This window comes from Penicillium pulvis, assembly GCF_028828015.1.
Source record: "Penicillium pulvis strain IBT 33274 chromosome Unknown scaffold_8_segment0_segment0, whole genome shotgun sequence".
Lineage (NCBI taxonomy): Eukaryota > Fungi > Ascomycota > Eurotiomycetes > Eurotiales > Aspergillaceae > Penicillium > Penicillium pulvis.
The window spans coordinates 1,065,208-1,075,970 of record NW_026643080.1 but is presented as its reverse complement, the minus strand read 5'-3'; the positions used below and the strand labels follow the sequence as shown (position 1 = coordinate 1,075,970).

The 10,763-nt window shown below is 46.0% G+C and overlaps 4 protein-coding genes across 4 annotated transcripts; 1 reads left to right on the top strand and 3 right to left on the bottom strand.

The window, feature by feature from the left end:
- Nucleotides 1-1,034: 1,034 nt before the first annotated feature.
- Nucleotides 1,035-2,814, top strand: N7503_009805 (amino acid permease; the record flags this gene model as incomplete). Its single annotated transcript, XM_057069351.1, has 3 exons — nt 1,035-1,236; nt 1,294-1,311; nt 1,364-2,814. The coding sequence occupies 3 exons, from the start codon at nt 1,035-1,037 to the stop codon at nt 2,812-2,814; spliced, it is 1,671 nt and encodes a 556-aa protein (XP_056915962.1).
- Nucleotides 2,815-2,981: 167 nt separating this feature from the next.
- Nucleotides 2,982-4,557, bottom strand: N7503_009804 (uncharacterized protein; the record flags this gene model as incomplete). The annotated part of the gene is made up of 4 exons (XM_057069350.1): nt 2,982-3,773; nt 3,846-4,106; nt 4,160-4,257; nt 4,326-4,557. The coding sequence occupies 4 exons, from the start codon at nt 4,555-4,557 to the stop codon at nt 2,982-2,984; spliced, it is 1,383 nt and encodes a 460-aa protein (XP_056915961.1).
- A 1,120-nt stretch (nt 4,558-5,677) lies between these two features.
- N7503_009803 (RTA1 domain-containing protein) lies at nt 5,678-6,892 on the bottom strand (the record flags this gene model as incomplete). Its single annotated transcript, XM_057069349.1, has 4 exons — nt 5,678-5,986; nt 6,040-6,428; nt 6,482-6,617; nt 6,668-6,892. 4 exons carry the CDS (start codon nt 6,890-6,892, stop codon nt 5,678-5,680), a joined length of 1,059 nt encoding a protein of 352 aa, XP_056915960.1.
- A 963-nt stretch (nt 6,893-7,855) lies between these two features.
- N7503_009802 (uncharacterized protein) lies at nt 7,856-10,411 on the bottom strand (the record flags this gene model as incomplete). The annotated part of the gene is made up of 6 exons (XM_057069348.1): nt 7,856-7,934; nt 8,127-8,221; nt 8,276-9,074; nt 9,123-9,889; nt 9,939-10,336; nt 10,384-10,411. The coding sequence occupies 6 exons, from the start codon at nt 10,409-10,411 to the stop codon at nt 7,856-7,858; spliced, it is 2,166 nt and encodes a 721-aa protein (XP_056915959.1).
- Nucleotides 10,412-10,763: the final 352 nt, after the last annotated feature.

Below are 10,763 nucleotides of genomic sequence, written 5' to 3'. Positions count from 1 at the left end.
GGCCAATTTCTTCCCAATGCTCTGGATTCCAAGGTTTACCACTTTTCGCACAATTATGACAGTTGCTTGCTACTTGCTATAGAAGCAAAAAGCCGGCGATAGATACCGCCATAAAAAAACATAAATGACTCGATGGTTTCAACTGAGTAATCTGTGAAGCCATTCAAAATATATACAAGTCAATTGATATGAGCTTTGATGGTTACAATTTATCGGCAAGTCGTGCTACCGGACTTTTAAAACCCTTGGAACGTATCTATGGTAGGATCTTGTTATCGTAGCTCGAGTATTTTGATGGTTCTAAAGGCTTGTGTTCTAATCATATTTCCCAAAGTGGGTGGTGGCACTTATTTGCCACCTTCAAGGGCATTAAATATCTGCGTTGGTGATAAGGCAAATTTCGAAAGATCCATGGGCGGTTATATGTGTGACAGCGTGGCTAATTGTATTGGCGCGTAAGATGCTTGTTGCAGCCTAAAAAGGCTATCTTTGTTTAAGCGCGTTAGCATATCTTAACCGTGGTGGGGTGGAATACACATGGAAGCTCCACTAAGTTCTAAGTCAGCCTTAGTGTCAAAATGAAAAGTAAAATCTAACTTTTTCTCGCGATGACACGTCCTCGGAGGCAACGTTCCGAGCTCACGTGACTCGACATGAGCTTGTTCTCACCCTCATTGTCTTGATTATTAGACTTCAAACTCTTGTGATTTCCAGAGTTAAAAGTTCAATTCCATTTCCAACCTTAATTCAAGAGCTCTGGCAAGTAGTATTTCAGGATCCTCGACGTGGATCGTGTTGTCTTGCCTTTCCGGTCCAGTTTACCTAATAAAATTCGTCTCCGCGTGTTGAATATGTGGGTCGCCTGGCAGTTGACCCACTCTATTCAGGCGAAAGCGGAAATTCTCCATATGCTGTACGGGAAAAAAAAAATTTCGCGAGCTTCCTTCCGTGATATATTCTGATCGCTTTTGGACATCAATTCCAGCTCCTTTTGGCTTGCCTGACCACATATACCCAGGTCGCTGTGGTCCAAGATGCCTCCTAGGAATGTCACCTCAGTGGCGCCAGCCAGAAACTCGTCGACTTCTTACGTCTCTGGCATTGATTTCGGCACGGAGCAAAAGGTGTCTCAGGACATTAAGGTAGCCGATGCCGAGCAAAATGATGGCGAGGCATCGGAGCCAGGGCAGCTGAAGCGCCGCCTTAAGAGCCGACACTTGCAAATGATCGCTATTGGTATGTCTTTCTACTATTGACTCCGTCAAGTTTCCCGCGACTAACAATGATATATAGGTGGAACTATCGGAACTGGTACGCACTGTTTGAGCATATCCAATCGACAATGGTTTACTAAGTCTATTAGGTCTCTTCATCTCAAGTGGTACTGCCCTCGCGGAGTCCGGTCCCGCCGGTGCGCTGATCGCATATATCTTCATTGGTACCGTCGTCTTCTCTGTTATGGTCTCCCTCGGTGAGGTCGCGACTTTCATTCCCATCACCGGTGCCTTCACGTCCTACGCCGCACGATTGATCGACCCCAGTCTCGGTTTCTCCATGGGTTGGATCTATTGGTTCAACTGGGCCTCCACCTTCGCAGTCGAACTTACAGCCACCGGAACGATTATACAATATTGGCGAGATGATCTGAACATTGCGATCTTCATCGGAGTCTTCTGGGTCTTGATCACGGCTTTGAACTTCATGCCAGTCGGATTCTATGGCGAAATCGAGTTTTGGTTCTCTACGATCAAGGTTGTGACGGTCATCGGCTTCATGATCTTTGCGATTTGCGTTGATTGTGGTGTCGGCAAACAAGGCTACCTCGGCTTCCACTACTGGAAAGAACCCGGTGCTTTTGCGACTCACCTTGTTGAGAACCCACCATCGGTGGGTAAGTTCGTCGGTTTCTGGGCTGTGCTTATTCAGGCTGGTTTCTCGTATCAGGGAACTGAACTGGTCGGTATCGCCGCTGGAGAAACTGAGAACCCCCAGAAGACAGTGCCCTCGGCCATTCGCAAGACCTTCGTCCGCATTGGTCTTTTCTTCGTCTTGACCATCTTCTTTATTGGTTTGGTTGTGCCCTACACCAATGACCGGCTCACAACAGGCACAAGCAACGGCTCTTCCTCGCCCATGGTTATCGCAGCTGATCTTGCTGGTATTGCCGTGCTGCCAAGTCTGATCAATGCCGTTCTGTTGACTGTGGTTTTGTCGGCTGCCAACTCCAACGTGTACAGCGGTAGCCGTGTGTTAACCGGTTTGGCTCTTGAGGGCTTTGCGCCCAGATTCTTTGCGCGCGTCACTAAGAAGGGTGTCCCCTACTACAGTGTGGCATTCACTGCTGCGTTTGGTCTCCTTGCCTTCATGAATGTATCCAACAATGCAGGAACCGTTTTCAACTGGCTAGTCAACCTCTCCAGTGTTGCTGGGTTCATCACTTGGTCCTGTATCAACGCATGCCACATTGCCTTCATGCGTGCGCTTAAGGCCCGGGGAATTTCCCGTGACGATCTTCCTTACAAGGCTATCGGCCAGCCGTGGTTGGCTTGGTATGGTCTTTTCTTCAATATCTTGATTGCCATCACCCAGGGATTCACCTCATTCATCCCCACCTTCGATGTTCAGGACTTTTTTATCGCCTATATCTGTGTGATTATCTTTGTGTTGCTTTGGGTTGGACATAAATTGTGGACACGCTCACACTTCATCTCCCCTGCCGAGGCCGATCTTGATACTGGCCGAGTCGAGTTCCAGAAGGAGACAGAGATACCTCAGCCATGGTACTGGCGTGTGTGGGGTTGGGTCACCAAGTAAATAAAATAGTGGAGCGGTTTCATGTTGTGAGCATGCATTGTTATTATGTAACGCGGTCATTGATTTTATAGATTTGAAATGCATAATGTATTTACCATCAGTATTAACATGATACCTTATTCCTGGTCCCAGTCGTAAGCCCATCCTTTTGTTTGGAATTCAACGGCTTATACCCAGTTGAATTGCCGTGCTGCGATCGAGACGCCGCCTATCAGCGCTGTGGCTCCTGTACAAACAACAAGTGTGCCATACCCACTCCCATACACACCATATGCAGAACCTTGCCAGTTATCTGCCTTGAGCAACGCTTCACTAAGCGGACCACTAACCAGATTACCGATTCCTCTTCCCAACTCCATGAATGGATATATGACGCTCACGTCGGCTGCCGGATTGGCCCGCCCAATTTCCTCTGCCACTCCAGCCCATGTCGCTGTATATCCGCCCGCTAGGAGCCCATATGCAACACAGAACACGTAAAGAACCGGGATGTTGATAGCAAATCCCCAAAGAAAAAACACCGCTAAAACCGTGCCAACGGTTGATATAAGGATACAGGTGGTGCAATGGTAGCGATCAGAGAGGAAACCCATAAACACGGAACTGAAGACCCAGGACAGATTGATCAGTGTGACAGTGAGGGAAGAAACAATCTCGCTTGCGCCTATGCTGCGGGCATATGTGGGAAGATATATGGTTGGCAGGAAGAAACCCAGTGCTTCGACGGTATTTCCAAGCTGGTATATGTTGTACACTCTGCTGTATAAAAATCTCAAGTTCAGTCTATCATAGCTGGGAGCCATGGGAGGTGACAGTCGAGGCTTGTGCCAATAAAGAAATGGTACAGCGAGAATAAATAATGTCACTGCAGAAACTCGTAGTGTTGTTTTAACTCCATATTCACCGAGAAGCCATTGTATAAGAGGAGGAAATATGACTCCAGAGACCCCTGATCCAGCCTGTGTATAAAATTAGCGACAATCTAAATAGATGAAGAGCAGCAAATTCCATTCTGGATTTTATTTCCATACCAAAGAAATCCCGAAGGCCAACCCTTTCCGTTTCACAAACCACTCTGACATGTACAAGATGGATGGTGTGTATGAAAAGCATGCACCGATTCCATAAGCAACCCCTTGAGCCAATATGAGTTGTGTGGTGTTAGAAGCGAAGGAGCTCAGTGCCAGGGAACCACAGACAATGAGAATGCCCATTGTTGAAACCCAACGGGCAAGCCGAGGAATCATAATCATCATCATAATCGTGAAGGGGGCAAGTAAATATGCAATTCCCTATCTCAATGTTAATTGAGTCACAAAACGCTTCGAAATGGAGAGGGAATTACCATAGCACATGTTCCAATAACTGCTATATTTTTAGATCCTTTGAATGGCTCGTGAACGCTATAATAGTCCTGAAAAACACCAAACGAAAAGGCATATCCTGGATTGAAGTTTTATTAAATTCGTTCCACTCATTGCTCGGCTCTTATTCATGTCTGAATAACTTACCCCATACCAATGCTTCCAGCATGGTAGCGGCCAAAAGAAAAAGCCATGCATGAACACCTCCGTCGACCTGAGGCAGATATTCTTCATTAAGACCACCTTTGACCCCGGATTTCTTGCATAGAGTACCAGGTGGATGTGCCTTGTAGCTGTCATTAGGCTTCCTGGTCGGATCGCCGTCTGAAATACCTGAACATAATGAAGACTCATTATCCTCGGAATGTGATAAAGACATGCTGGATTGGTGCAAGTTACGTGTTTTGGTGAGTCCAGCGGTTCTCTATATAGAAACTTACGACACAAGGGAGAATTAAATGGGCTTAAATCGGCTTAGTCAATGACGAGTCTGCCCAAGGCGTGTTCTTCCACTAGGGCTTTACAGAACCTGGGGAACATGCTTGGGGGTTGCCGCTTGGATATTATGGTGCCCTGGTGGAACCACATATTTTGCATTCTATCTCTGTAGCGCTGCATACTTGGTTTCACAATATTCCACAAAACTCTCCAATTGGCTCTTTCAGGACTGCATATATTGTAGTCCACATCAGCTCACTTGATACTCTGGCTTTTTTTTTTCGCGGGCTCTTACACTAGTCAAAGACACCGCGTTCACTTCGAGAGACAGGGGAAAGCGACATTTGAGCTTCTCCTTTCAAATGAAAGCAGCCCACAAGAGCTTTGTCCTATTTTGTAATCTTATTACCTGTTACAGGGACAAATCAAGGTTTCAGGAACCAAGGAGTGGGCGCTGGGCGCATGCCTAGGAACCAATTGAAGGCAATGGAATGTTGATCAATGCCAAACAAAACACCATCTATGGATCAATCCCACCATTAACTTCCTCAAACTCTCAAGATACAGTAGACAGCTAGATAAGACCCAAGGGGTACTTTTAGCCATTGACTCTTTTATCTGGTTTCTTTCGGGAGACTAACTAAAGATAATGCCTTTGCTCGGGGTGAGGACGCCTTCATGCTATCTACATATCGTCTTCGAATGTGATAAAGTCGGCAGTTTATGTTCATTAAATGTCAAAAGCGTCAATTACTCTGGAATTCCTATACGCGACCAATATTGGTGAGTAACAGTCCATATAAGTGCGCGAAGCATAATCCATTCTTCCTAACTCCATCTAATACAGAAAACAATCTAAGAACACGCTCATTCTAACACTGACCTCCAGGGTCTCACACTCATGAAATCAATAACCTCAATCCAAATCATTCCACCTTGGCTTATCGAGAAAAAAAACAAAGTTGTCGAGAAAGGAAATTTCATAAAAAAAAAAAAAGGAAATATGCCAAGACGGAAAATAAAAACCCGCTGTCAAACGTAGTGTGGCCGTGTCATGGTCATCAAACATAGGCACGAACGGGTCCCATCTCAAATTCTTCAACGCTTCTCATGGCCTCCTCTTTCTGGACTGCCTGATCCTTCTGCATCTTCTTCAGAATTTTCTGTTGTTTCTTCTCCGCACGACTGATTTTTTTGAACCTTGAACCCTCTCCTTGGAGTAAACGGCCGGGGTGAAGGAGGTTAACAGCCAAAAGGGCCAGCAGCATTGGTGAGGCATCGAAGACATACTCATATACCTCGTGAAGCAGAATAGGATTTGTGGATGAATAGCCCTGAGAGTATTGAACCAGACGGAAGATAATACGAATCTTTTGAGTTGTTAGCTCCATTGTAAATCCATATTAATATGCTGATAACTCACCGTAATCATTGTCAGTGCAAAGTAGATGGCATAAAAAAGCCATCGCCACGGGAATGGCCCGTTGGTCATCTTCTCTGAGCGGTACCCCATGCGCTCCATTGCGACCATGGTTAGGTGAAGTTGAATGGTCAACACGGTAAAACCAATGATGAATAGTTCCTGAAGTCCAATACCGCCCATGTAAATGTGGATTCCCAGCAATACCACATCCTTTTTAGCGTTCTTGCCAGTGGTGAAAGCTGCGCCAACCATCTGAACGAAGAAAGCGAAGATATCAAGACAGACAAAGATCACTCCGAATTTGCGTGCAGAGATGCCACGGAGCTTCTGGTCGGGGATGTAAAAGTTGATCATGCGACCAAGGGTCATGTAAAGGAAAGCGTTAATCCCTGTTCACATTAGCGATCAATCATTCGCAAATTCTGTCTAGAGATTTACTCACAAATTGGGGCTAGTAGGAAGAACATTGTGTACAAAGTGTTGATGAGGTTAGAAGATTGATTATGAGTTTGAATCGAGCGGAAGGCGAATGCAGTAAGCTCCCACAGACCACCTAAGATGATCACCACAGCATATTTCTATCCAAAAGTCAGATGCATTCAAATTTGACGTTTGAGATATCTCTTACTCTCTTATGAATGATAGCTTGGGCCATATGGACCGAAGTGCTTAATCCAAAAAGGACGCAAAAAAGAAGGGCAGCAGCCAAAGACGGAACATAGTAAAGAATCACATCGCATGCATCAGGGGGCAAATATCCATTCTTTCCGGCCTTCATGTTGATACATGTTGACGTGGATGTGGCTGAGGCCGTGGTGGTGGATGCCGTAAGGCTAGTCGTCGAAGTGGCCATAACTGTGAAGCGTTGAATTTTAGATTGTTGATGATGTTACGTGAATGGCATATCAGCTACTAGGTATATATACTGTCAATATCTGGGGTTTTCTGGGGGTTTCCTTCTCTAGTTAGCTCTATCATCTTACCTACCCACAAAGGTAGGTAGTAGGTGCGAAGGGTAGAAGGGACTCGCCCCAGGTTAGACTATTTCGGGACCGTCAGATCTAAAACGACGTGACCAATAATATCACAAGCCTATCGAGGGTTTCTATAAGTGGCGTGGCACCAGGCTTACTTCGGTATAAAGGCCGTTCCGGAGTTACAATGATTGGTCCCCTCGTTTATAGATCTTATATTGATCGTCTTGTGGAAACACAATGCGTTCTGTGATGTGATTCGTCATCATGTGCCAAGAGTTTGATTTTGCGTACATTTAGTTTCGTTTTACTATTTTACTGAATCGTTTGCTTCCAAATAGATATCAGTTAAACTAGGTGTTTCGGAATTACTATTCGCCCCCAGGGCCCGCCCAAACCCAATCCATATCAAATAAGAAACAGTGAAAGTTGCGTGCATTCTGGAATTGGGGTCCAATAAATTCAGACCCCATATCTCGAAGCCACTGCACTTTACCTATTAAAGCTTGGTGCAGTTGGCAAAGTCTTAGCGTTTCCTTTTCGAGCATAGCTGTCTCCATCGATCGACTTCCTTTCCGGCTTGCCATCCGCCCCGGGGGCAGGTTAAAAGGTGAGAACATCAGGGATTTTGATCCTTGAAGATCCCAACCCAATTTCAAAAACATAATTCCTCCTACCTGGTGTTCCTTGGTGTGGCTATTTTAATCCACAGGCTTGGATTATTCGAATATTCCTTGATTGATACGGAATGTGTGTAGCTCTTTGCAGGCACGAACATCTTCTATTCACACTGATTATACTCAAAAATGGAACGGTATTGCCTTGGCTGCTGAAAACCCCCATTATCTTGTGCTGGGGAAATTGTCATTGATGTGGGCAAGTTGCTCATACAAGGCTGCTGCCTGGATGATCAAAGGTGCACTAATCCATGTCAAGAACTTCACGATCAAGTGGGTTATCGCCAATCATATTAGGGTTAATAAGTTATGGGGACATGAATATATGGTAATGCAAGAATGTATGTATTTGAAGACAGTGTGGTACATTCATGCCAAAGAAGACAAATTCAAGAAGTCTCGACGAATACACCACTCTTCAACTATCCCAGCGTACACGTGCGGCTCATATACCCCGATAAGCTCTTTCATTCGGCCTCCACCCAACCGGTATTGGTTCAGGCCCAGGTCTCGCATGAGCCTGTCATTGTACTGTTACCGTGGTTTATTAGTCTCGTACCAGAAGGAAACGAAGAAATGGCTTACATCGATGGCATCAACCTCCAACCCACTTCCAGTTAGTGATCCAAGGACACAGTTTTCAGAAATTTCTTGGTTCATGATCTCTTTAGGTAAACTTGGCAGGTAAAGCGATTCAGACGGGCAGGATGCATTGCAAGTGAAAGACTTGTCAAATCCTCCAGTTAGAAATGCGGCAGCCCACAGTGCCTGCACCTCAGCGATGACGGCAATCGTGGAACCGGTAACAACTCCGAGTGTTGCAAAAGAACGATCTCCCTTGGCAACTAACTCTGGAGCAACCATGCGACGAAACAGGCGATACGGAATAGATTTATTTGCCCCGCTCCAAAATGTATCGGATTCCTCCAGCAGGACGCATCCACTAGCGAGCAGCCTTTGCTTTATCACTGGCTCGAGCGCTGAGTCAAGGGCTTTCCAGTGTTGACACTGTTCTTCTGTTGTTGAATCATGAGGAACCTCAGTCACACTCTGGAAATGGTCGCTCTCATCTACATAACCTTCCTGGGGCCTGGAATCAACGATCCCGGACAAACCAAGAGTGAGCCGAAGGCTTGGTGGTGTGGTTTTGATTGGGACTATTGGCTTATACCCAGTGGCATATAGAACAAGATCAACGTCATCAATGTTTTCCCCATTCGTCATTGAGACTGTAATACCCTGTTGTGCCGATCCATGACTGTCGGAAGATGGTTCTGAGATTGACTGAATAGTCGACCGGTAAACCTTCACATTCGGTGACCTGATTGTGTCCCACAGGTCACGTTGGTTGGCAATACCAACACTAGCACCACAAGAGATAATACTATAAAATGTAAATAATCGGAAATCACAAATTCGAAGCATCGCTTACCTTTTGTTTGGTCGAAGGAGCTGCATTTTTGAGTCTGCATCATATCGTGCGAACTCCTCCATGCTCCGATCTATTGACTTCCACAGCCAACGCACCAACCATCTCCCAAAGGGATTCCCATGGAAAAGACGAGCTAACCATGAGCCGTCACCATTGATGCTCCATTTCTGTATGGAGAGGCGCTTGGGTGCCTCGTAAGAGCATGGGCTCAAATAGTGAATGAACCTCGTACTTACTGCCTTGTCACTGGCAACAACATCCCCATTTGGAAGTGAAGATGTTGGCGGAACCATCCAGGCCGGACCCGGGCTACTCTCTCGAATAATCCAATGCACCTCCATGTGATCTTCTGGTGTAGTTTCCAAATGCAATGAAGGATCTTTCCTATGGAGTGTGGCAAAGAAATGAACTAGGTCAAAAGAGGACTTTGCTCCCCCGTAGACAATGACAGACTGTACCTTAGAAGCAGCAGATTTCCACGGCTGTGTACTTTTCACAGCTTCGACGGCCCCAGGGATAGGGTGATATCCCAGGTTCGTGCGAGACCAGCCCCCGATCTCCTTGGCGTGCATGACATGCGTGGAATCCTTCCTGGGGCTCTGAAATCCATCCATTTCTGGTAAGTTCGGGACTGAAGTTAGACCGGTTGCCAGAATTAATTTGTCGCATATTATTTTGATGGTTTTGTCATGACCATTCTGGTTCTGGTCCGCAATAGCAACATTGAGGTTCCATTGCTTGGTTCCCAGGCGACTGATGTCATTGACCTGATACCAGTTAGCTTAGGGTATATCAACATGATTTAGTGAAACCGACCTTCGATTTTAACTTGATGTGTTTTTGGAGACCCCATTTCGCGACCCATGCATGTAGATAACGATTAATCTTCCACCCAGGTATAAACTGCGAGTCCCCTTCGCGTTGCTCACTGGGGACAGTATCGGCGAGTGACAAATCGCTGAACTCATACAAACCGTACGAGTTTTGGCTAAGCAAGTTTGGATAGAGACGTTCCTCTGCCCAGGTACCTCCAATATCTGAGCTCGCGTCGAGCACGAGCAAGTGACACCCTTCCGCATGCTTCACTTCATGACCCTCGTGCGCAAAGCACGATGGAATGGTCTCCAGCTCAGCAGTGGAGTCAGTTTTCCCTTCACCAGAATAAACACCCTTGACTTGTAAGTATGTCTTCGCAGCAACAAGGCCGTAAAGACCTAGGAAGATTAGTCCTGGGACTCTTGTTTTGATGGGGGCCACGAACCTGCTCCCACAATTACCACTCGCTCCATGTATCACTGTCGGGGAAGAATGATGTAAACAAAGTATTCGAAACCTTGAAAGGGGAAGCCCGAAATCCTCTGGCAGATGCTTTGACTGACAGATGCTTTCGCGAGGGAAATCTCCAAAGGTTCAAAATGATTCGATTCCCGTGAAAACAATGAATGGTCTTGATATTGTTCAGGTGGGGCCGCAACAACAATCAAAATCAAACTATCAACGGATCTAACCTCTGGGGAAGGCGGATTCATACATTTGGCTTTCGGAAGGAACGATCAATTTGTCTTAGGAGGTCGCGATGCAGTTGACTGTAAACGCGCTTTTTTCGAATTCCAAGCCCTCTTTTGTTTTATTCCTTGGTTC